The 26,399-nt window shown below is 41.3% G+C and overlaps 2 protein-coding genes across 3 annotated transcripts; one reads left to right on the forward strand and one right to left on the reverse strand.

Annotated features, from left to right (window-relative positions):
- The first annotated feature begins 4,361 nt into the window (after positions 1-4,361).
- Positions 4,362-14,734, forward strand: LOC129185445 (sperm acrosome membrane-associated protein 4-like). The gene is made up of 3 exons (XM_054782533.1): positions 4,362-4,521; positions 11,087-11,254; positions 11,334-14,734. Exons 1-3 carry the CDS (start codon positions 4,467-4,469, stop codon positions 11,555-11,557), a joined length of 447 nt encoding a protein of 148 aa, XP_054638508.1. The 5' UTR covers positions 4,362-4,466; the 3' UTR covers positions 11,558-14,734.
- On the reverse strand, positions 11,586-25,982 carry msh5 (mutS homolog 5). Of its 2 annotated transcripts, XM_054782531.1 has the most exons (25): positions 25,820-25,982; positions 25,532-25,633; positions 25,335-25,458; positions 25,178-25,258; positions 24,215-24,268; positions 24,010-24,131; positions 23,800-23,909; positions 23,654-23,689; positions 23,495-23,577; positions 23,355-23,400; positions 21,742-21,880; positions 21,592-21,654; positions 21,392-21,520; positions 21,252-21,324; positions 21,072-21,181; positions 20,255-20,335; positions 19,385-19,472; positions 18,161-18,228; positions 17,775-17,893; positions 17,569-17,695; positions 15,384-15,533; positions 15,095-15,169; positions 12,386-12,532; positions 12,051-12,262; positions 11,586-11,975 (listed from the first exon to the last, which is right to left on the reverse strand). In XM_054782531.1, exons 1-25 carry the CDS (start codon positions 25,913-25,915, stop codon positions 11,858-11,860), a joined length of 2,553 nt encoding a protein of 850 aa, XP_054638506.1. In that variant the 5' UTR covers positions 25,916-25,982; the 3' UTR covers positions 11,586-11,857. The 2 variants fall into 2 exon arrangements, with proteins under 2 accessions (XP_054638506.1, XP_054638507.1); XM_054782532.1 differs by lacking the exons at positions 11,586-11,975; positions 12,051-12,262; positions 12,386-12,532; positions 15,095-15,169; positions 15,384-15,533 and adding an exon at positions 15,544-17,488.
- Positions 25,983-26,399: the final 417 nt, after the last annotated feature.

The following is a 26,399-nucleotide window of genomic DNA, read 5'->3' on the forward strand; positions in this document are numbered from 1 at the left end:
CTGTTTGGAAAATGAGGCTGTGGAAAAAATGATAATCTTGGCGACCAGGCGTCCAGCACACCTCGACCCTAATGGGGACACGCGGCATAGGAAATGGATGGATGGGTTACGAGAATGAAGTCGAAATATTAAGAAAAAAAGCCGTATTCTAATGAGAAAAAGAGTTGCAATTATACGAGAATAAACTCGTAATATTGTGAGGAAAAATAATGTCATTTTAGTGGCATAGAGTTGAAATATGAAAGATTTTTTAAATTTATTTTTTTTAAGTTGTAATATTATGAGAAACAAACAAAACAAAACAAAGTTTTGGGGAAATTTTGGAAAATTAGCTTGGGGAAAAGTTATTATGGGAAATATTAATATTATAATTCTAATTAAATTAAATATTATGGGAATAAAGTAATGTTAGTTTATTAAATCAGAATATTATTAAAAACAAAACAAATAAAGTTAAAATTTTTGGAAAATAAGGTTTGGTTGAAACATTATAATATTATGGAAATAAAGTCAAAATATTATGGGAATAAAGTCATAATATTGCAAGAAGAAAATGTACGAAGATTATTAAAGAAGACAGTTGAAATATTTGGAAAAACCCTAAAACAACAGCAAAAATTGGAAAAAAAGACCAAAGTTCATACTAATAATAGGCTTTTTCACCTATATCAGATGCAGTGTTCTAAACTTCACACCCCTGTTCTGGCTTTCCGGTATTCCCTTTCACACAGCCCCCGTCCCGTCAGTGTGAAAGGGGCTTTCGACTCAGTGTTAGAGAGCGTTTTTTTGCCGCACTGCCGTTTGTCTTTCAACGAGCCCAAATCCCCAAAAGCTGCACTCTTCCAGGCGAGGTCTGCTCGCGCTCGCTCGGAGAGGTTCCGTTTAAGAGGATGAGGCAGATTAGCTGCCAAATGAGTCTGTATCTTATCGCAGGCGTAGTATCATCGAGTCTTTATCGGAGGAAATGGTCTAAAGAAGAGATGGCACGTTAAGGCCACACTCCTCTCACTCCACACCTACTGCTCAGGCTATAAATACCAGCCGCTGCTTTGCATTCTTGTTTAAATTCACAATGTCAGCTGCTTAACTGTCTTTTTCCCCCTCCTTGCCGTGCGGTCAGGCGAGGTGTTGAAGAATTTCAATTAGAGCTGGGATGGAAAAGAAGGATGGCATTTAAAGGGGGGAGAAATTCCAAAGAGGCTATTGAGTTTTCCCTGACGCAGCAGAAGTGAGCAAAGCTTGGCTCTCCCACCATCCTGACCTTTTCATCCCTCCATCATCTCAATCCTATGCTTTATTTCACAAGCTCCAGCAGGTGTGTCGCTTCTGGTCTCTTCTGCTTGCTGCATGAGAGATGGCTTTTAATAGTGGCTGCAGGCTTTTGCACTGAGTGTTTTCTCACTGCTGAAGTGTACAGTCATTTACATCTCTCCATCCCCCTAACACGCAGCCGAGGTCTTTTTGTGTGTGTGTGTGTGTGTGTGTGTGTGTGGGCAGGCTTTGTGGAGATGCTATGATTCTGCGGCAGCGAGAAGTTGGCGAAGGTGCGACTGCATCTTGAAACAAGCTGCCAGCCTCCTTCACACGAGTTGCTCAGAAAGACTGTGCGCACACACACGCACACACACACACACACACACACACACACACGTCATTCTCAGCAAGATATGTGTGAAAGTGATCACTTCAGTCTTCGCAAAAGCATTACTTCCATCCATTCATCCATTTTCTATGCCGCTTATCCTCACTAGGGTCGGCGGGTATGCTGGAGCCTATCCCAGCGGACTTCGGGCGGCAGGCAGGGTACACCCTGGACTGGTGGCCAGCCAATCGCAGGGCACATATAGACAAACAACCATTCACACTCACATTCATACCTATGGGCAATTTAGACAATTATGGTAGACAATTAACCTAAAATGCATGTTGTGGAATGTGGGAGGAAACCGGAGCACCCGCAGAAAACCCACGCATGCACGGGGAGAACGTGCAAACGCCACACAGAAATGCGGAGATTCGAACCCAGATCTTCCCGATCTCCTGACTGTGCTGCTCTAATTAAGCTTGTACAAACCTGAACAAGTAAATGCCTTACCTCAAATCGATGAAGAAAATAACAGGTGGTGCCAGTATGTGTCGTGGCATACTGTGCAGTCGTCCCTCGCCACAGCACGCTTCAAATTTTGTGGCTTCACTCTATCACGTTTTTAAGGAAACATATAATAAATCATGCTGTTTTGTGGTTGAATACGGCCTATTATTAGTCACAAATAAGCATATTGAAGCACATTTTCAAGCATAGAAATGGCTAAATGGACTAAAATGCATAAGGCATTCAGAAGATGCATTCAAAGATGCTGTGAATGATGTAGTATTCCACAGTGGTCAATAGGTGTCAGTAATGTTACTGTAATGATCGGGGAGACACACAATCACCAGACTTAGCCAGAACAGGCTTTTATTGCTTGAATGATCTCACAACAGGTACAATAATCCCTAGTAAAAAAAACCCTCATAAAAACACAGGCTACTGAACCCCCTGTTCGCCCACCACTCGGCTCCCCTAGGGAACATATTTATAGCAACACACACAAGCATGAGTCTTATTTATGTCTTAAATGGCTTATTTACTCTTATTATGTCTGCTATATTGGGTAGTGTGAATGTAAAGGTGACTATATGGCGGTTATTTCATGTATAGATGTTAAAGGATGTTAAAAACAGTGTTCACAAGGTCGTAAACATGTTTCTATGCTCTAACTACAAAAACATTTCATTTAATAAGGAATCCTACTTTGCGGAAATTCACAGGAGGGATAACCGTACGTCGTTACAGCAACACACAGCGTCTGCGCAGCCCAGATGTGACATCTGCAAAGCTGACATGCACTGTGGAGTTGAAGAGAAAGTGCTGTTTTTGTTACCTTTACCGGGACGTCTGATAGCACCACATGTTGGGGTCGACGTCTGTCCCAAAACACACACCGCCTACATAGTGGCGACATGGCACATGTCAAAGCTGAGGTTCTAGTAGTGCTGTTGTATGCAGCGAGGGGAATGGGCTTTTACTAATATAATACTGTATGTGTATTTCTTTTTTACAAATGGTCTATAAAAAAGCATGGATCTGGCAATTTTAGCATAACCTTTTATGATTAAACTATTAATTATGATGCACATCATTTTGTAAGCTATATAATTTAATAAAGTACAGTGTAACCTGCTTAAATTGGTCCGGCTTATGTGGACCAACTCATCAAGTCCCGCTCCACCGTGACCTTCTTTACTAAAAAGTGCCCGCTTAAGTCAACGTCAATTTATTATTATATGTTGACAAAAAATATATTAAATGTAATTTAAAGGGATAGTTTGGATTTTTTGACATGAAGTTGTGTTGAAGTTGTATTCACAAGAAAGGAGTTTGGCTGCTCAAAACAACATGCGTTCAAAAGAGCAATACATTTGCATCACAAAAATGCCTACTTGAAAAAAATCAGACCTCATAAATCGCTCGGCGTTATATTTGTCTCCCGCCGCATCCCTGCGCACTGTCGCCTGTCCATTCTCGTGTACGCGACGAAGACGCTCGCATCTACTCACGGCCATCTTGTTTACGTGGGTGTGCTCCACAGTGGAAGACTTTTTTCAATTCCTTGTTTTTCGTATGAAATTGTCTTGAGCACAGACACAAGCAACGATTCCTCTCAACCGAGAAGCCAGCAAACGTTTAACAGTGTTTCCAGGGAGAATATTTACATAAAGTTTAGAGGCAGTAACTGTAAAATACACTGACTGGACAATTTCAGTACATTTATGCACACAGCAACACCTCCTGTAAGCAAAAAAACCCAAAAAAGCAACTGCTCTCTTATGTACTATTTGTGAGTGTGTGTGTGTGTGTGTGTGTGTGTGTGCCAGTTATATAATCCAAGCAATGCAGTTTTCATGCTGCATTGTGAATATAACTGAATCAAATCCTCACCTCCCGAGTATGTGTGTGTGTGTGTGTGTGGTGCCGTGTATCTAAGCAGACGGACAGTAGGATGTAAGCCTCTTAGCTGAGCGCTGACTCAGGACACATGCAGTTTTCCTCTCGCTTTTCAAGCCATGAACTGTGAGCGGGATGTTGCGGCCTGAAAATGTTCATTTAAATTCACCTATGGAACAACAAGAACTGTGCAACGGTGGGACAAGTATCAGCCTCTTCCTCACAAACAGCTTTAAACAGCCCAATAAACCAAATACAGTAACTCCTCCGTCACTGAAGTAAACACATTAAGCCGTGGTTGTCAACATTGTTATCGTCTCTTGTTGTGATAGGTTGATGCTAATTTTCAGGTATGCAGCAGCTGATTAGTGCTGATCCTGAAAGCAGAGGCATGACTGACTAATCCAATTTGAAGTCCGCCTCTACTCTCCTTTGCAGCCCTCATGGTGCAGACAATAGGAAAGTTAGCCCACTGAAAATGAAGGGACTAACATTTTGCCTCTTTACTATCATGATGCTCATGTCTGCTCAAGGTAAGGTTCAGATTACTGCATCTCACCTTAAAAAACTCAAGTCCACTTTAGTTTTCTTGAGGTGTACAGTATTATTGTGTAGTATTAGAGTCACAACTCATGTGATCGTTATTATGTCATTTCCAGCAAGACGACATATTTTCCCTTTGAATCCGCCTTATTGAATGCATCGATTAATTCATCTATTACTCAGGTTTAAGAACAAACAACAAATGCGTGGATTACATTTCTTTGCACTGACTAAATCTCGAATGCTATGTCGGCACTCTTTTTCTGTGACGAATGGGCGCCACTCACATTCATCGCCATCGCGTGCGAAACCATGCACACGGGAGTTGACAAGCGATTGTGACCAGCTACACAGGTGAGCGACGCATTCACATCCAGAGCGAATTGTACGAGCCCCCCCCCACGGTTTGATTGGCTGTGAAATGTGGAGGGAATTTCGGGGTATCAAAGTAGTTCAGAGGAGAAAAAGCGGCCAGCGTTGATCGAGGACACTTGCTCGTACCGGATCTTGCTAGTATTGAAAATAAACTTACATAAATGTCCGTGTAAATTAATGTAAACTTACTAGATATGTTTACTCTAGCACCAACAGTTCCCAAGCCGATGCTTTTTTTTTATATTGCTATATTCTTTTTTTTTTTTTTTTTAGAAATGTCAAACAGCTTTGGGAAATCTGACACCGCAAGTATAGCGTACTGATCACTGATCTAAAAAAAAAGACTGGATCGAGCTTCTATTGTTTTATTTTTGAAGCCAATGGAAATTTGCGGCGGCCATCTTGGTGAGACCACTTTGCTGTGAGACAACAGTATGGCAACGCACTGGTAAAACTTTTCAAAGTAAGAACTTTTCAAAGCAAAGCCGTTCAAGTAGTGGCACATATATCAGGTCAAAAAAAGGTGCCAAGTAAAAGTACTTACGAATGGAAGGTTCTTGGGAAGTGCTTTTTAAGTTGTGTTTCCTCATCCTCGCTTCCTTCACTGGCACTCTTGATGTTTTTGATGATTTTTCACCAATTCTGCGTTCGTATACCAGCACAATCACAAGTAAGGTGGTCTCACCAAGATGGCGGCGATCGAAAAAATCTGGCTTAAAATTTTGGCGCGTGAAAACAATAGGTTGCTCGATCCAGTCTTTTTTTTAGATCAGTGGTACTGATCCGCATCCTGTCTGCTCATTGGCGGATCAATGAAACTCCCGCTGATTGGTCCTCGTCTGGGCGACAGCGATGAAAGGTTGAACATTTTTCAACTTTTTGGGATCGCATCGTAAGACACGAGTCTCGTGACACGCACGGGCACAAACTTTCACACGCACGAATTTCGAGTGTCGCTTGGCTGGATGGTGATACGCGACAATCGCCCTACCGCGCAGGTTCCATTGAAAATGAATGGAGTCGAGGTGATGTCGCCTCCCGCGTGTGGCGCCCATAAGACTGAATTCCAATTCTACCCTTTAGCCCTTCCCCTTCGTCTTTCCTTGAATTGGAGTTGCAAGTCTTTACTTGAGACTTGAAACTTTCTTGAGACTTGCAAAACACTGACTTGCTCCCTCCTCTGCTGGTCGCCATTCAAATGTCAATGACCGGTTTTCAAATGTATTCCTCACCAGCTGCCCAACACATTCATTGTACCAAAGAAATAATAGTATTGTGGCATGAGATGCAACAAATAAAGCTTCCATTGAAGTTGCACTACATTTTTGCAACATGTTAAGGTTAAAAATACTAAACAATGGGTGTCTCATTGTGTCTGCTGAGAGGACCTGAGCTTGCAACAGCTAACGAGATGAGGGTGGATGAAGAGCGCAGCTGAAACTCATCTTACGGGATCAAGCAGCCACTCTGCAACTAAATGAGCTCTAAGGCTTTTTAGTCTATAAGTTGTTGTTGATAGTTGTTCCTTAAAATAACAGCTTAAGAAGAGCAAAGCTACAATGGCTTGTAGAATGAAGAAAAGCATCCCCGTCACAGTTCTGGCAACCCCTGATCACTCCTTTGGTGGCCTATAACAATGATTCCCTGCTATTGTGCTGCAGCAGTTAGTGAGCATTAGTCTGAAATTATCCAATTTCACTTAGTGGGTCCGTAATTATTATGTATTTACTACAAATAATGTAATTCAGTTCATCTATCTATGCCAGCGACGTACAGTAGGAGTGTGACAAAATATCGATGTGTCAAACTATTGCAAAATTTAACCCTATTTATAATTTTAATACGTGCTGTGTATTGTTTTATTATTATTTATTATTATTTATGTTCCTCATCAGTGAGGAACCTCATGAAGGAGGAGCTCCTCGCGAGACCGGCAGCAAGTCATGTTTTACCAGATACAATTAATCACAGACTTGATTTCACATATTTCATATTAAAATTCCTAATAGAAAGAGAAATTCAGATTTTTCTGTTCAAATGCTAAATGTTGTGTGATTCATTCAAGAGACGTGTGTAGTTTACGTTGTTTATTGTCAACATTGTCGTGCTGCTCATTGTGTTTCTTTACTTTGATTATGTCACTACTACCAGTCTATACTAAATATTTGTTGTTGTTCTGCTTCTACTTAATAGATTTGATCTACTTGCGAGACATGAGATGTTGTGTTTCCTGAATGAGTAGATGTACAGTAATTACTGTATTTGTAAAACAATTTCACCCTCCCCACGGTCGATAATTCCAAAAATCCCACCATGTACGTTTATTTGAGCGCTTCAATACACGGCTATTAGCAAACTCAAGCAGGATACATCCTGCACTGCGCCTGATGTTGTGCATTGTCTCATGTGCCTCTTTAAAGCCAGATGTCAGTGGCAGTTTTTTTCCAACAGTGCTTTTTGTTTCGCCATCCATCCATTTTCTGTACTGGCTGTCCTCAGTATGGTGGTCTGCTCCATCCTTGCTTTTAGTTTATATAAAGGTAAAACTGCATTACAATACTATAAACGGTCTGTGGTAATGTTTTTACTGATGTAGATGGTCCTGAAAAACATCAAATCAGGTGTGTGCAATAATGTGTTTCTCAAAGTACATTAATTCTAAGATTGTGGCATGATAATTTGTCATTTCCCATCTGGCAACACTGCCTGTGTATCCATCGCTTGCCATTCATGCGACAGAATAAGTCATGGCATGCTTGATGGTGTGCCGTGAGATTTTTGTAAAATATGTGCCCTGGCTCAGTAAAGTTTGGGAAATACTGGCCTATGATACCAGTGGACCAGCCAGGGCATCTCTGATGTTGTATGAACACTGCAATAAATGTTACGACCGTTCTGCTAAGTTTTATCACACACTTAAAGTACATTCATTGGCTCTGTTTCATTATCTCATAACAATGTCTTTGTCAGCTAACAAGAAGTCCAAAACAACCCAGCACATTAGCGTACAGTAGATCCTAGCTTTTCGCTGGGTTACGGGACCACCAGTGAATGGCGAAAAACGTGAGTAATTGATACGAGTAATACACACACGGTTCACCAACATTTGCAATAAAAGTGACTGTTGTACTTATTAGATTAGTTTCAGCTCCAGAACCCTCCGCTTCTCTCTTCAATTGCCATTGTTCACGTGCGACACAATCCAGGTTTAAGCCCTAAATATGCCTCACACACTTATTGAAAACATTTAAAGTACATAATGTACAGGTACTCACCTCTAATGAAAGATGATCAATGAACAGATGGGATCGGAGTCATGGTGTAGCCAGTCACATGGCACACAGCCGAACAAAGTGCGAAATCCCAATGCTTGATGAAAAAACATTATCAGTTAAACATAAAGACATTAACATGTAGAAACTGTGCGAACAGTGTTAATTGTATACTGTAAAATGTACCTCTATTATCCAGTATTTATAAATTACTGACTTATAGTGAATGAATATACGGCCCATTTTCACTGAAGAAGAAAACCTCCTTATTAGTGAACGCCTTTCCTCTAATACATGCCTGTTCCGTTCTGAAGTTGTTAAATATATATAGTATTTAACAATTGTAGGGGAAAACCTCCATTTTTGCTAACTGACGCTTTCTCAGTCTCTCTCTCTCTCTCTCACACACACACACATTGCCAATACATGAATAATTATGAGGCAAGTAGTCTGTTTGGATTCTTCGGAGCAAATGCATGACAGCACATCTATTATACTGCACATTCTTAGAGCGTTAAGGTTTTTTTTTTTATATATACGATGCCAACTCTTTTCTGTTTTGTCCCCGCCATCTGTCTGGTTATTAAAACAGGATGCTGCCCTAAACCCAGAAGCCACCCCTGAACAACACAAATCACCCAAACAAATTCCAGACTGCTGGAGAATAAACAAAATATCTGTAGAGATGCTGGAGCGCTCAACAGAATGAGGCTCATCACTTTGGCTTTAGGTCCTCAAACAGACTTGACTGTGAAGGCCTTGTAACCAGGAATGGTGTCTAAACAGGTTCCGTCAATACAATGTTTAGGACACCTCTTACATTTTGTTGGTTAATAAACTATCTCATGCTAGTGTGTACACATTTCACATTTCAGCAACCATTTTATTCTATCTTCTCAAAGGACAACACCAGAGAAACAAAACATATATGATATATATATATATGATTTAGAGTAATCAGGGTACAGCTTGTATAGCAGTATATAGACTGAAAATGGTACTACAAATAGCATCTTCACATATTCTGTCCTTGGTGTCACTTTTTAGCACCATTGTTATCTCGCACTGCCTTAATCCTCTTAGACATGGAATTTACCAAAGCTGTACAGCTTGTTTCTGGAATCCTCTTCTGCTTGAGGATGCTCCACAGGTGCTAAGTTGGGTTCAGGTCTGGAGGAAACATTCTTGTCCACTCCATCACCTGCGCCGCCTACTTCCACAGCAAGGCTCTTGTTATCTTAGGGGTGTGTTTGGGCTCGTTATCATACAGTTTATCAAGGGGATCATATTCTGCTTCACAATGTCACAGTGCATGTTGGAATTCATGTTTCCCCTCGATGAACCGCAGCTCCCCAGTGCTGACAGCCAGGGGTGGCGCCAGGAATCCTGGGCCCCATGAAAAACAAAAAAACATTGGGCCCACTCTTTTTGTTTCTTAATAATTACCTGTTTTTTGGGACTCGTCAGTAAGGGCCCCTTGGAATTGCCCTGAGTTTTTCCCCCGATACGGTGCCCCTGCCGACAGCACTCACGCACCCCCAGATCATGACACTCCCACTAACATTCTTGACTGGTGGTGACCAAAGCGCAGCCTGGGGGCCATTTTCGGCCTGCAGCACATTCTAAAAAAAAGAAATGAACTAGAAAACTGAAACAACAGCAAAAATGGAAAAAATCTGCAGTAATTTTACAACACTAAAATCAAAATATTAGAAGAAAAAAGCAGCAATTCTACAAGAATAAACTAATTATGAGGAAAAATAATATCATTTTAGTAGCACAGAGTTGAAATATTAAAGAAAAAAATATTATTATTTTTACATAGTCGTAATATTATGAAAATCAAGCAATAAATTATAATTTTTTGGATATTTTGGAAAATTAGGTTGGTGAAAAAGTTATGTGAAATATTACTATTATTATATTATAAATATTACTAAAAATTAAATATCATGGGAATAAAGTCAAAATGTTATGGCAATAAAGCAACTATATTACAAATTGCATAGATTAGATTAGATTATTAGACTGAAGAGCCAAATTCATACTAACAATAAGTCTTTTTCACCTACAGCACAAAGATGTTTTTTCCAAATTGTGTTGCCACATATTTAGACAATTCAGTGGATAGCCAATCTATACTGCGATACAAACTGTACACTGGCTACTAGACTGTAAAATATTACAGGATTTTACAGTATTTAATAGTGCTATTTCACAGTAAAATACTGTCATCAAAAGCCCCTGTAAACGACAACAAAGTTCAAATGGTATAATATGTAAATGGTTGTTTGTCGATATGTACCCTGCGATTGGCTGGCTGGTGGCCAGTCCAGGGTGTACCCCGCCTCTTGCCCGAAGTCAACTGGGATAAGGTTCCAGCATACCCCCGTGACCCTAATGAGGATAAGCGGCATAGAAAATAAGATTGTACGGTTTCTGCCAATGAAAGGCCTACTGTGTCCTCCCTGACTTTTGAGTGCCACAGTACTTAAAGAACTGGTAGTTCTTATACTTCTTATGTATAGGAGAAGTCATAAATTCACCACACCTCTGTATTTGGGGTTAAAGTTTATGAAAGAAGTAGCAGTTTTTACACCAGAATTTATTCTAACTGTAAAATCACAGCTGTGAAATTACAGTAAACTACTGTCGACATTTCACAGCAAATTACTGTAATGTTACTGTAAAAGTCATGCAATTACTGTATTAGTCATTTACATTAAACATTTTTACAGTGTAAAGTATTTCCAAGTTTCATTACTATTGTATTGGCTTTTGAGAAGATATACTGTAATACAAATGAGTGCCGATTTGTGTAACTCACTTTTGTGTGATACTAGTAGTAACTCACTGGCCACACCACCAGGTTTGTAAGAGTAAGTAAACAGCACCTGTGTGGGCGCAGGTGAGGAAGAGGAGCCTTTGGAGCAGCTGATGAATGCAGAAGGACTTGAGGAAAAGGAGGAGCTTCTGCAGTGCTTCCGTTGCGACCTGGGCTTCTGGGACGCCTGCTACACTACCGAAACCAACTGCAGCCTCGGGGAGCGTTGCTTTACAGGCCGCGGGAAGGCAGGTGCGTTGCCTATTGGTTGTTTTAGTGTGTGTTGTGTTAAGAAATCTTGTCATGTTTTATATCACTTTCCCCCACTCAGCTGACGTCCTGGATGTAAAGACGTTGGGCTGTGCCAAGGCAGAAGAGTGCAACGTGGAGACCACTGTGGAGCTTTTCTCCAACAACACCATCTTTGTCATGAACAAAGATTGCTGCGACACCTCCTTCTGCAACTCGGCGTTCAAACTTCAGGCCGACACACTTTTCTGCATCACTGTCGTGTTCATGTTGTCCTGGCACTTTGCAGGGGCCTCCACACACTGAGAGAAGCCAATGTTTATTCATTGTGTGCTGCCAATATAAAGAAGGGACTACACCCACATGGTGAAGATGACAATTTACCAGTTGCACAGGCTTGCAAAACAAACCTAAACACACAACTTTGCAGAACACAATTTAGTATATAACCCTTTAATTTAACTGGATAACACGTTAGTACATTTAAGTATTTAAGTACAGGTTGTTTTTAGATGAACAAAACATGAGAGCAGTATTTGTGACTACAAAAGCATCAGAATTCTTGCCTAGTATTTGGAACCTTATTTGGTGATGCAGGAGGACAGGTCAGTTGTTCGGCAGCTGTCCAGCAGAGGGCAGAATCTCCTCTTTCATAAAGCTCTGCAAGTCCACATTTTCATCTTCCAGATCCAGGCTCATAAATCTCTCCACCACAGTGCTGCACCTGAGCCGGCAACATAAACACACACCTGTATGTCTAACACACACTACTGCTGGCTAAACAAAGAGTCGGACAAACCAGTTGGCCTGCTCATCTGATGACGCACTGTCAACACGTTTGATGGGTCTTCCTGTCCTGTAGAGCTCAGACACCTCCACCCCTCTCTGTACAATGTTGGCAGGCATGCCAGCCAGTCTCGCCACATTGGCGGCGTAACTACACTGGCAGATGCCTTCCTTCAGTTGATACAGAAACACCAAATCATCCCCGTCCACTTCTGTCTCTAGAGTCTGAAATACAAGCAACGTCCTCATGAGTTTCAACAAGCTCTGTAGCACGCTATTTCGGTCCTCCTGCGCTCACACGCTCCAGGCTGGAGCTTTAAATATTGCAGTGAGAGCATCTGCCTGTACCAGAAGAGACAGCAGGCTGGAAGTGGGTAAAAGGCCCAACTGCAGCAAACTGTGAAAGTTAGTAGCCAGCAGGACATGAGGAACATCTGCAGGAGCTTTTCTCAGCCAGTGAGAGATGATCGCTGCCAGCAAGGACAAGCCATCCACCTGTAAGAGGGACAGCAAAGGAAGAGGAACATTTCAAATTAAGTTCAAAATCACACAACAGCCTTGTCGTTGCGCACAAATGACACAAATAAAATGCAAATAAATAGACAACAGGCAAAATGTAGATTTTTTGTCGTAGACAAAAGCCACAATCTTAGCACTGACATCAGATGTCATCCTTGTCTATGACTTTCTCGAGCAGGGGTGTCCAATTTGTGTATTTTTACGGCTATTTTGCAGGATCTCTGTGTGAAAGAGGCTGTAGTCATGCATTGTAAGTGAACATTTCCAATAAAAGGTCTGCAGTCATTATAAGTGTTCAGGCACAAATGTTGTCTCCTAGATAGTAGTGCAGCAATGTTTGCTGGTAATACCTGTAAAGTGTCTCATCTTTGTGTTGCCTCTGAGGCAGAAAACAAAACCTGCCTCCTGCTGGTGTTATTGCAGATACTTAAAAAGAATACTAGTGCTGTGAACACATCCAATGTAAACTTATGACTATGTTGTAAGTTCATGTATGTTACCATCCAACCTGCATTTTACTCTAGGGTTTTATTTTAATACAATCATAAATCACTAATGCTTAAAGATTTTTTCACTGCATTTTTGGCTTGGGCCGTTTATTTACTCCACGGCCGAGAATACCTGCCGTCTCTTAGGAGTAAGGCATTTATTGCAGGGGAGGCCTTTACTTGTACTAATTCATTTCTTATAATGATATTGAACGACATAAATATTTTTTTCCACTATAATTATTAATTATCAATGTAAAATACATATAAACATAAATAAATAATAATACATAATTAAATAAATAAAACATAATTACACCTAGGGGTTTCACCCGCTTTTTGTCTTGGTGGAAGAAAAGGCATCTGTTTGGGGTACGGCACTTTTTTTTACCGGCTTTTAGAACAGAAGGGCCACTATTTGAAGAAATACAGAACAATCAAGCCTTGTTTAGTAAATCAGTTCCAGACCCGACCGTGATATGTGCAATTTTTTCGTAATAAAAAGCATAGAAAACCTGTTTATGACCTTCTAAATATGTTTTTTAACATTATTAGAGCTCTCTAGACATAAAATAACACCCCTATAGTCACCCTTACACTCGTATTACCCAATATAGTAGACATAATTAGACAAAATAAGACAACACATAAATAAGACTTAATATAGACTCACACATGTCAGCATTAGGAGAGTTCCTTGTCGTTGTCCCTTTCTTACTTCCGTTTTTTGTACAGTACAGTAGTACCTCGCATAACATAAACCTCCTTTTACATAAATTCCACTTAACATAAAGAATTTATGTAAAGTTTTTGCTTCGTATTACAGAAGAAATTCCATATAACATAAAGCGTCAAGTCGGTGCAAGTTCAGACTAACACTTGGTGACGCCTTCTGACGCATCACGCTCTCATTGGCTGATTTTCGGGGCACCGCCTCTGCTCTCATCTCATTGGCTGATCATCGGGGCACCGCCTACGCTCTCATCTCATTGACTGAGTTATACAGCACGTACATGAGTTTGTGTGAGAGACAGGCTTGTCCCTTCAAACTCCTTCCTCTTCGTAGTCCCCCTGAAACTAACTTAAACAATTAAGTTAAGCTACAAATTAAATTTTGCACACAGCATTATCGTGTAGTGCGTGTGCGTTTGTCTGTGAGACCAGCTCACTCTTAGACTCTTTGAGTCGCGTTTCGCCTCAAGCTAGTCCTCCTCCTCCTTCCTGCCTCCAATTGCGCTCCTGATCAAGACATCTCGTGAACAATAGGATTGTTTTTGTTTTTCAGTTTTATTCATTTACAGTAATCTTATTTATTACCTTTTTTATATTGGAATGTTACTCTACTATGTTTATGCTAACGTTTTCTTATATTTTCCCACCATATTTGGTGGACTTTGAATATTTTGAAGGGCCAAAGGGGTGAGTTTGGGAAGATCTTGGAACGGATTAGGCTATTTACATGTATTTTATGCTTTGTATAACATAAAAACCTTATAACATAAAGGTTCTCGGAACGGATTATTTACGTTGTAGGGGCGTCTACTGTACTGTGCTTCCTGCGATGGCTATTGCCTCATCAGTGCAACATTACTGACAACTAGTGACCAGTGAAGAATGCTACATATCACAATGTCTTTGAATGAGTCTTCTCAATGCCTTATATTTGTATTTTAGTTCATTTACCCATTTTTATGTTTGAAAAAGTTAATTTAGCTGAAAAATAAATACAATTCGCGTATTTGTATGAAAATTTTTTGGATGCATATTTTTGACTAACAATAGATTGTAGTTAAGCACGAAACAGCATGATTTTTAAATTAATATATAATGAAAAAACGTGATCGAGTGAAGCTGCAAAATTCAAAGGGCGACATGGCATGAGACAATGTATTTTGAAAGCTAAACAAGTGGCTGCATCATACCAAATTGTGTCAACAGTCTATATTTAGTAACATTTAATGCATGACACATCTTAAACTGATAAATGTTAACTGGGACTGCCTCATGTTAATACGTGTGTGTCCAGAGGTGTGTGTTTAATTCTCCTTACAGTATTTGTCCCTTTTCCAAATTCATCGATGAGGACTAATGAGTTGCCGGTGCTGCTATTCAGTGTCTGGGACATCTGGTGGAGGACAAAAAGATAAAAAAATCTTAATTGGATACATTGTGTGTGTGTGTGTGTGTGTGTGTGTGTGTGTGTGTGTGTGTGTGTGTGTGTGTGAAAATGTCCTGACAGTGGGAGAGTGGGAGAATACATGGATGACAATCACAATGAAATTTCACAGTGCTATGTTTTCCGACAGCCCTATCACAACAGTGTTTGCGTGTATATCTACCTGGTTAAGGTCAACCATGAAGGTGCTGAGGCCTACAGACACAGACTCTCTGCCCTGCAAGCAGGTAAATATTCCGTCTACCAGGCCGATCTCCGCCTCTTTTGCTGGCACGTCGGAGCCAATGAGAGCCATGAACACAATCAGGCCCACCTAGCAAACACATAGACAAAAAATGAAGTTTGAAAAAAAAGAGACTGATATAGTACCGATACAGGTAAGCTATAACTTTTCTTATTACTTATTAAATTTAGATTTAATTGTAGTTTGTGCACACCTGGTGGTAAGAACTACTTCAACAAAGTTGGATTTGATAAACTGTACCTGCAGATTTGTTCTTACCAACTATCATGGCATCACTACTATTAACAAAACAATAACAAATTTGCAGCGACTCAGAAGTACAAATCGTGGATCCAAGGCGTTTACTTGCCAGCAAAAGCCGGTATCTGCAACGATGGCAAAGGACTGGTCATCCAGCGCTATCATTGCCATGGTGAAATCAAGGATGACTTTAGCCGTCGGGTTGTCTCTGACAAACTTTTTTGTAATTTTCAAAATCTCGGCGATCAGAATAAGTCCTGGGCATCGTAGTGATGCTGGCATTTCAGGTGGCTAATAAGGTTTGATGTGTTGAAGCTTGATGTTTTTTTTCCTAGTTGTGGAATGTTTGCTGAGCCTTTAGAGCATTTGGCGTAAGGTCCCACACCATCGAAGACATGTTTATTTACAAGTGAGCTCCGGCAAAGTTATGACATTAGCAGCACACCACGGGTCATCTCGCCTCATTGGAGCTTTTTTTTTTTAAAGTCAGTTATCTGAGGTATTTTGTTACGGATTTATCGATACAACATCATAATTTCTAAATTAAAAAAAGGAAAATAGAGCACTATGCAATGAGTTCAACTTGCGGGCCACTCTTGAGGAAAAGAAAAAAGCAAAGAAAAAAAATCAATGAGCAAATCAAAAATACAAATGATGAAATGGATCAGAATGCACGAATGAACCATGTTGTCCTCACAGGACTCCGAATTACACCCAGGAAAAATGCCAGGGCAGTCCAGAACAGAGAATCAGATGAAATGGATGTTCCTTCAACAAAGCAACAAGTTGCCAATTTCCTACAATCGAAGAAGGCGGATGTAGATGTATACACCATCGATACTTGGATCCCACTGTATGGCAGAAATAACGCCACACCTGTCATTATCGTGATGTTCTCCAACAGGGAATTCAAAACTGCACTGCTGAAACAGGGAAAGAAGTTGAAAGCTACAAACATCTACATGAATGAGCAGCTGCCAAAAATGCAACGCTGACATCGCCAAGAAAGCACACGACTTGAAGAAGCAAGGAAAGATAGAAGGTACTTGGAACGCCAACTGTAAAATCTCCATCAAGCTAAATTGAGGTCCAAAAGAGGCAAGAGTGCTTGTTGTCAGAGATATTAGGATCTAGATAAATATTAAAGATCACATCACCAGGACAGGAAGGAAAACAGAGGATACAACCCACAAACAATGAACCATGCAGTTGGAAGATGAAATTCAATAACATTTGGCATCACTACCATGTTGCCAGGACCTGCTAATCAAGAAGCACTGGAATTAGGAACCCATGTAACTGCATTCAATGACATACAAAGTACAACAAAAAAGACTGCAGGACAGGAAGACCTGGAAGTGGAAACCTTTAGCTATAAAGACCACAAATTATTGGATTGGAGAATGGTATAGATCGGGATAACGGGGGAACGGGGTTCCTTGCGGGCCACACGGTGGTCTAGTGGTTAGCATGTTGGCCAACACATTAACAGTCTGGAGGTCGGGAAGACCTGGGTTCGATTCTCCCTTGGGCATTTCTGTGTGGAGTTTGCATGTTCTCCCCGTGCGTGTGTGGGTTTTCTCTGGGTACTCCGGTTTAGTCCCACATTCCAAAAACATGCATGTTATGTTAATTGGCGACTCTAAATTGTCCATAGGTATGAATGTGAGCGTGAATGGTTGTTTGTCTATATGTGCCCTGCGATTGGCTGGCGACCAGTCCAGGGTGTACCCCGCCTGTTGCCCGAAGTCAGCTGGGATAGGCTCCAGCATGCCCCCGCGACCCTAAAGAGGAGAAGCGGTATAGAAAATGGATGGATGGGGTTCCTTGCTCTGTAAAGGACTAGCTGTCAGAAATGCTGTACCTGCTTGAGATAGATGCTCTTCCCAGATGAGTTGGGCCCAGTAATGATTTTGACTCTGCCCTGCGACTCACAGCTCTCAAACGAGTTGGCCACCAACACAGGAGAGCACAGTTCCAACAGTGGGTGTCTGGACGGAATTCAAAATAGCAGTGTTTTAATTAGTACGACATTTTAAAAACTCTTTCATTTGTGTGGGAAGTGCCCACCTGCCCTGAATGATTGATATCTTCCGTTGGTTGACTAGCTTGGGTGAGGTGTATCCGTACTCCTGGGAGGCTTTGCTCAACGCCATCAGACAGTCCAGCTCAGCAGTCAGATTCAGAACCTTCAAAGAGCGAACAATCAGCAACAGGGACGGATTCATTCTTAAAATGTGAATGAAATAAAACACACCGAGAGCTGCTCATATTTCTTGATAATGTGAGCATGTCAGCAATCATACACTCAAACAACTACAACATAACAGTGATATACAACTGCACTGCATCATAATGACAGGAATATTTTCCTTACTCATTCAAAATATAAGCGATACCACTTTTCTGTTGTATCAGATTGTGAAGATGTACCTAATGCTGTAATATTAGATGACCTTATAAAGGGCGGCGCTCCTCTCTAGGATGGCGTTCTGCAGCTGAGTCATGACTGTTGTCTCCATGTCTGAGGATACAGGCTGTTTAAAGTCAGGAGTGCATATTTAAGGCCCGGTCACACCGCCCGAACTTTGCTGTAGCGTTCCTGGAGCGGTGAAAAAAATTCATCACCACTCATAACCGCGCACAAAATGGGGAAAAAAATCGAAAACACGGGCATTGTCGTAGCGGTGCACCGCTGAAGCCGGCATTGCTTTAGTGTTGGTTTAACGGTAGCGAACATTGGTTTAGCGGTGACGCGAGTGTTGATAGAGCGGCGTTCCGCGCATGCGGGCTGGTGGCATCCTCATGAAGTGCTGGAAGGCTCGTGGATCCTCATTCCTCAGCTCCACCATCAGCTTGTCATACAGTCCATGTTCAGGCCTTCTCAGTATCCACTGTCTGACCCACACAACTCTGTCTCTCCTTCTCTCTCTTCTCCGTCTGTCAACAGCTTGTTGCAATCTGAGGAGGTTCTGATTCTGCTGCTGGACTAGTGCACCAATCATAGCAGGTCTCTCAGCATCCATGGTAGTACAGTTTTACTGTAACTTTGAGCGAATTCGATATAACTGAGGTCTGCACTCAACGGCTATTCCAAATGGGCTCCTGGTCCATTTCTCCCCGTATTTATAGCCAAATTCTGGTCCCAAACCAAAGTTCATCACCGCAATGGATCGTTGCTTCATCGCTGCTTTAACGCCTGACACCGTTCCAGCAATCCCGTGTCCGCTCATAAAATGCTTACAGCCGCTCCACCAAAGTTTGTGCAACATTTAATCACCGCCCGAGCAAAGCTGGCGAAGCAGCAGTGGTCCAGCGTTCAAGATTTCTGCGTTGGCCTAGCGGACCCAAGCGTCCACGAACTAACGTTTAGCGGCGCCCACCTTTACTGGGCGTTTCGAAGCGGTGATGAACTTTGCCGTGGCGGAAAATTGCCCGCTCCTCACCGCTCGCAATATTTTGTGCAGCTCAAAACTTTCGGAGCGGTAGGACGGACCATCAGCGGTGGCCGAGCGTATACGGCGTTGCCTTAACGGGGGCCAACTTCTGTTAAACGGTGGTGAGCGGTTACGAGTGGTGATGAATTTTTTTCACCGCTCCAGGAACGCTACATCAAAGTTCGGGCGGGGTGACCGGGCCTTTACAAATGTTTTGTGTGTGTGTGTGAGAGAGTCAACAACCTCTAATGTCGCAGTTCAAATCCCCCAGCAGTACGTCAAGCTCCTTAGTCCTCTGGCTGCGGTAGTGCAGGCGATCTTCTGATAGAAACTAGCCTCACCACACACATGCATACCCATGAACATAAGTGAATGAACATACAATCACAATAAACTCTTACATTGATTAACAAGAGCTCTTACAGATGCCTATGCATTTATCACAAGTAAAATCAACGTGTTGATCGTGGTATTGACATTTTGTCTATCTTAGCTATTAAGATCCTGCATCCAACAAAGTACAATCTAATATGATGAGATCTGGGAACATCCCCAAAACAATCACTACCCATTAGGGATGGGCACAATAATGGATCTGTGGATTCACTGACCATTAAAAATTCTGTCCATTGTGTGGAACTGATTGTTGATTACCGTAAATGCTCTAATTATACCCAAGTTAATTATTTACCTAAACTACAAAGAGCACGCTTCGTTACTTGGAAGCAGGGGATAATTAATGAGAGGCTGTTACTTCCTAAATGTGAAAACTCATTACACGCAACCTTTTTTTTAACTATAATAATGATTTGGTCCTCCACAGTCATTTATTATCAAGTATACTACAGAACACAGCCGCAACTGAACCAATGTTGTAATACTGATAAGCAGCAAACAAACAAAGGTGAGTATATGTTAAACAACATTGCAGGAACTGTAACACACACAGGTTTCAGCTGAGCCAGCATTTAAGGTAATCATGTCCTGAAGCAGTTGAGGCAGTACGGCGTGCACCACTTGGCTGCAGCCGGCAGAGGTCCTGTTGATTTAGCCGCAACAGCAATGAAAACCAAGCTGGAGGTTATGTATGTAACGTTAAAATAATGCACCCACCATGAAATCAAGCCCGTCCAACTCAAAGTCTTCTTTCTCTACCATTGTAGGCAGACGAGGGATAGACAGCAAGAAACCAATCTGGTGGGAAAGTCACGTATAAGTATAAGTATGTTTGTGAATCCAGCCTTTCATGTTGGACAGTACACTAAGTCCCCTACCAACGAACACAATTGGTTCCAGATCACCGTAAGTCGAATTGTTCTTAAGTAGGGGAAAAGGTAATATTACCAATGACATAGGTACTACACGTACGTGTATACATATACAGTATATGTGTATGTATGTAAATATGAGTTTGGATGCAGTAGTAATATTAAACGAGGATAATTAATGAAAAAAACAATAATAAAAATGATATAATAATATGTAATGATAAATGTTATTTACCTTTGAAGAGTGGTCGAGCATACCTCGTTGTGCTGGAGTTGGAGGAGTTATTGAAAAAAAAGGACAAATCGTCGTCGTCGTTAGACTCTTCTAAAAGAGGTAGTGTTCTGTGGGTGGTGTAGAATTAAGCAGGCCTATTAACTCTTCATAAACTTAAATCACACACTCTGTCCGGGTTGCATCATACAGCTACAATTTAGCTTTCTCTACCCAGTGGCTTCCTCTACCTGTTGGTCCAATTGGCAGTGTCACAGTGCCCTCTACTGGTCAAGATGTAGCAGTATAAATATGGCGTTACAGTACTAAAAGGCAAAATACATGAAAAAATAGACCAGTCGGCTTGTGTTCGTATCTCTGAAAGTTCGCATTTCGGATGTTCGTAAGTTGGGGACCTAGTGTATATCATAAATGAGCATAAAGCTGAGACCAGCGGGATGTAGATGACGCAGCAGGAGGGTATGCTTGCATCCAGGTGTTCCAGCTCTCTTCTGGCAACATCAGTCAGGAAGTCGGACAAGCCTGCCATCTGCCTTTTCTCTAATAGAGGAAAGCAGTAGATACGACACTTGTGTCTCATTTAAGTGCCACTACCACTCTCATCACTCACTCTCATCAACTGCAGGATCTACATTTGGTTTGATGGTGAAACGGTTCTCGGCTATACTGGTTTCAAAGTCCACCTGCAGTTGAGCAACAATTCTCATGAAGTAAGGATTGCAACAAATGATATGAGATTTCATCTGATACCACACGGCTGATGAGAGAGACGATGTGGTGGAGGTCATCAGAGAAGCCTTCGCTGATGTCCCGGAAAAGATGAACGGACTGAGGTAGGTGACGCACAGTGTCTCTGATACACACTGCACTGAACACGGTCTAAAAAAGAGACACTAAGCCTCCCCTCACACACTAAAACAGCATAGATGAGTTGTGCCTGGTGATTTAACCTTGTAGAGATTCTGCCAGTCTGTTACTTTGGTGTGCGAGAGAGACATCCTGTGTAGAAGTGTCTGCAACACACAATCAGGCTTTTATGCAGCTGTAAACGATCGCAGATGTAGTTTTTAAAAAAACAGGAGGTTGTTGGTCATAATTACTGGGATGTTTCTGATGTTACGTAGCGACGACTGCAGGGTGCTCAGGCAGTCTGAGTTCTGAGGCGATGTGAAGAAGCGGATAACTTCCTGTCTTCTGTGTAACACAGCGAGGTCCACGGTTGGACGCAGGAACCACTGACTGGTGCAGACAAGGACATTGCTCATAGTGAATAGTGATAGCAAATACACATTATAGTGTCAGATGTAAAACAGTTGTGCAAACATAATAGATTTACATAAAGTTAAGATATTATTGTGTATCCAAGTATAGTTTCATTCAGCAAGCACTGCATACAGAACAATTGATACTGTACTGGGCTTTTACTTGTATAGTTCATTTTCTACCTTCAAGGTATTAAAAGAATAATTCATAGAGGATCAAACCTGCAACGTTCAGGCTCGGAGACAACCAGTCTACCACCTGAGCCATGCTGCACCGTAGTAAATAAACACAGTAAGTCACAGAGGGGACGTGGGCTATAGGGAGCAACAAGGACGATAGAGCGCTAGAGCTGGGTTCCACCTCCTTAATGGTGACAAAAGAAGTTACGTTTGCGCAATATGTGGTCAAGAGGAGGTAAACTGATAACTGAAGAAGGGGCACCCAGACATAACCTTGGAGAATGTCGCAGGTGATTTTGGAGTTTTATGATTCGAGCATGCCCAATTACAGTATATTGCATGTCAACAAATGATTTGTTTTCCTGTGATTAGACTCAATAGGTCAATCGCCAACTTTTATTAATATTATTTTATTAATATATACACTAAAGCGAAGCAAACGTAAGTCAGTGTATTTAAAGAAAAAACACCCTACAGTATGACAAATATTATTGTGAGATTGGGTAACATTCCAAATAAAATTTTTCTCACAATAATACCACTTTATTCTTGCAGCTTTTTATTCACTTATTTTCCCTGATGGTGTCAATCGAAACTGAGCATTATTATCTTTGTAAAGGCAGAATTTGGATACAGATCTTGTATATTCTTTATTGAGAGAATTGGTGACTAGGCTCTACACATGGGAGGCGACGTGGCCTGTAGTCCATTCATTTTCAATGGAACCTGCACAACTGGGCGAATATCGCGAGTCATCGTGCACACGCTGGCTTGCGATGCGATCCCAGAAAGTTAAAAAATTTTCAACTTTGTTGCCCGGATGAGGACCAATCAGCAGGAGTTTCACTGACCGACCAATGAGGGGACAGGATGCTATTCAGTTCATTTCTAAAAAATATATATATATAGAGGCATAAACAAAAAAGCAGAGGCATGGCAACTTGTTGGCAGCAGAGTAAACATATCAGGTCAGTTTACACGGACATGCATGTCAGTTTATCTCCAATACTAGCAAGATCTGGTAACACCGGCTGTTTTTTCTCCTCTGACCTCCATTGATAATCCAAAATTCCCTCCAAATTTAACAGCCAATCAAAACCGTGGGAGACTAGTAATTCCCTCTGGATGTGAGCTCATCGCTCACCAGTGTCTCGGGCCACAGCCGTTCGTCGCCTCCTGTGTGCAGGGTTTTCTACGCGTTGGTGATGAGCTTCGCCAATCGTGGTCGTTTGTCGCCCCCAGTGTGTAAAGCTACTCACAGAGTTACTCACCGTAACAGTTTGGAGCCCAACTTGCACCTGCAGCAGTTTAGTATTCCTGAAACACAGCATAATGAAAAGCACTGATACAGTGTATATGTGTTGATTTGTTGGTCTGGAGAAGAGTCTATGGTGTTGCTTTGCCAACATACCATAAAGACTGAACCCTTCTTTTTCACCCGAATGAAGCTTGTACACTGATGGGTGGAGCTCTGATTTAAAGATTTGCAGGACACTGGTGCAAATGTAATGACCAGTCAACCAGCATGACATATATACTGTACATATATATTTTTTTGCTGGTCACTCACCTGTAGGCATCTTTATCAATGTACATGACACCCTTACTGGATTGAGGAACAAAAAAGTGAAATTCGGAACGGTAAAAAATGCCAACTGGAAAATGACAAAAGATGGTGTATGGGTGTGCACATCCATTCATTGAAGTGTGTCTTACAGTGTGTAGGCATGGAACTGCAGGATAGGAACGCCAACACTGCTGTCTTCCAGCTCAACTCCCACTCTCCTCCTGTCCAGACATTTTAGAAGCGCTCCAACGGCCCCCAGCTATCCCCCCAAACCCCATCACACACACACATACACATATAAATAAAGCTATAAAACTGGTACTTCATGAGCTGGTATGTAGTATCAACAGCTGGCTCACCATGAGGGGGGAGTCAAATGAGATACAGGAGGAGAGGTAAGCCAACTTCTCTCTCTCTGAGATAGAGGCAGGGAGGAAAGGCAGATGGGCCGAAAGCAACCTCTGCTTACTGAGTTCCAGACCTACCACATTCAAAGTTGAGTACAAATTCAAATGCGAAGATTGGAAACAAGACATAAGAGCTTATTTTGGAGTATTTGTTTACCAAAGTCAACATAGGGATAGATAACCACCTCTGGTTTGTAGTCTGGGTTTGAACCTGAAAGGAATTTTTTTTTGAATGGTACAATCAGTGAGCTCACTTAAAACCTTGTAAGTCAGAGACGAAGAGATAGCAAAACAAGTTTTTATCCCAATCGCTCTTGCTAACTGTCAACGTCACGTTGTACTTATGTCATATCATTCGAAACCTTGAAAGTCAGTGCCCAACGACCAGCAAAACAAGTTTTTTTATCCAATATCGCTCTTGCTAACTGTCAACATCACCCTCTACTTATGTCATATCATTGCCTTGACCCAGAAAAATGCTTGTCTCCTGTCCAAAACACAACAAAACAACTCCTCTGGCACATTTTAACTCCCTTTCGTTTTCTCAACCTTGATTATCCTCCAGAGACCCAGGAAAGTAAAGTCTTTTTCCCATTAAATAATAAATCGTCTTGGGTGACAACAGTATGGCACAATAATTTTTTCAATACAATATCTAGTGCCAACAGAATAATGGGTTTATTCATCTTTTTTTTTTTTACTGTTTTGATGAGAGAAAACATACACTTTTTTTTAAATTAAACAAATATATTCAAATTTCTAAAAGTATCTAGAATGTACTTTTTTATATTTCGGTTATATTTTAGTTATATTAACTTCTTCTGTCATCTTACAAGTTTTTCTTGGTTAAACACAATGCATTTCTGCATCTTGACCAACCATCTTCATCATCTTATATGAAAAAGTAGTCTCTTTTGCCCATAAAACATGCTGGTCGGTATGACAGTCATTTAGGGAAGACATTTCATTGGACTGACCCCAACAAAGCCCTGGATGTCCTTGCCACAGCACCACATCTTATATTCTTGTACAGTGTGTTGCATTGGAAATAAAGCTGTGAAACACTCGTCCCTTACAGTGGACATAAACTGCATTGCTGGGTCTATGCTCACAAACTCACCAAGTTGTCGCAGGAAGCGGGTCATACAGCGCTCCTGCTTTGCACTGGTAATAATCACTTGAGGACAAATCTCCTGAATGACTAAATGATGAGATTGTGATGAGGAAAAATGAAACCCAAGAATTTGAGGAAGATGCTACACTGGTGCCATGCTTACTTCTCGCCAGCAGGTTGAGCTCGTGGTTATCTGGCGTATCCATCATGTAGTTGATGGAGGAGTCTTTGCTGTCATAGAAGCAAAGGCCCACTTGATCATGTTGTACCAAAACGCTCAATAAAATCTAAGAATAAACATATATAGTCAGGGGTATGCCGTTGAGTGCCACTATGCTATCATTTCACATTGACGTGAACCTCAGACGAGTCCTCCTCTTCTTCAGTGGAAATAAATATAAGACCCCGACTTCCTCCTCTCGAGTCTTCCATAGCAGCCATTGACAGGTCTGATAACAGGGTCTAAAAATATGATATTAAAAAAAAAAGATCGCTTTTGGCCTTTAGTCCAAATGTGCTATATGTGAATAACACTGTATGTAATTACGTGACATACGCCAGCTGCTAATTAGCAAGGGAAGCTACAACAACTCTGCTTCATGAAAAACAGATTTAGGCAGAAATTAATTAATGTCAGACAACACTTACATCAACTCTCTGATAAATGTCAGCTAGCAGTAATTGGTGGTAGAAAGAACAGTAAAAAAAACAAACAAACGGGTTTTGTCTGTTGCTGTGTAGCATTAGCCGAATGCTAACGTTCGATGGTGGCGCAGGGAAAAGGCCCACTGCTTTTACGACCCTTCAGTCCGTTGTCATAGCAACGGTGTCATGTGGCGCAGCTCCCAAGTCACGCAAGAAAGTCATTGAAATATAGAAATCTTTGAATCTACAATACCAGAAAGAGGTTAAATTATTTATAGCTGATAGGTTTAAATTATATGAATGGTGTTTTATGGCATGGTTTTATGTGTTTCAGACATGCTTAACATGTCACATTAAGGGACAACACGAGGTTGCATTTGCACAATTCAACATGTCTGAAAAGAAGGGAATGTGTTGAAAAACAAAAACATCAATGAGCAAACAGCTTATGCAGTGTTGTATGTAAATGTAAAATAAATAAGGATAAAATCAGAATCAGCTTTATTGGCCAAGTATGCTTAAGCAAACAAAGAGTTTGACTGGTTAAATTAGCTCTAACTGTACATACTGTATACACAACACT

Source organism: Dunckerocampus dactyliophorus, chromosome 7, assembly GCF_027744805.1.
Source record: "Dunckerocampus dactyliophorus isolate RoL2022-P2 chromosome 7, RoL_Ddac_1.1, whole genome shotgun sequence".
Taxonomy (NCBI): Eukaryota; Metazoa; Chordata; class Actinopteri; order Syngnathiformes; family Syngnathidae; genus Dunckerocampus; species Dunckerocampus dactyliophorus.

Coding starts and splice junctions, on each gene's coding strand:
- msh5 (XM_054782531.1), bottom strand. CDS start 25,915: ATGCTACACAGCAACAGACAAAACCCGTTTGTTTGTTTTTTTTACTGT. Junction 21,881..23,354: donor TTGGGCTCCAAACTGTTACG/GTGAGTAACTCT, acceptor TGTCTGCACCAG/TCAGTGGTTCCTGCGTCCAA. Junction 21,182..21,251: donor AGATCCTGCAGTTGATGAGA/GTGAGTGATGAG, acceptor TTCCTCTATTAG/AGAAAAGGCAGATGGCAGGC.
- LOC129185445 (XM_054782533.1), top strand. CDS start 4,467: ATGAAGGGACTAACATTTTGCCTCTTTACTATCATGATGCTCATGTCT. Junction 4,522..11,086: donor GATGCTCATGTCTGCTCAAG/GTAAGGTTCAGA, acceptor GTGTGGGCGCAG/GTGAGGAAGAGGAGCCTTTG. Junction 11,255..11,333: donor TACAGGCCGCGGGAAGGCAG/GTGCGTTGCCTA, acceptor TCCCCCACTCAG/CTGACGTCCTGGATGTAAAG.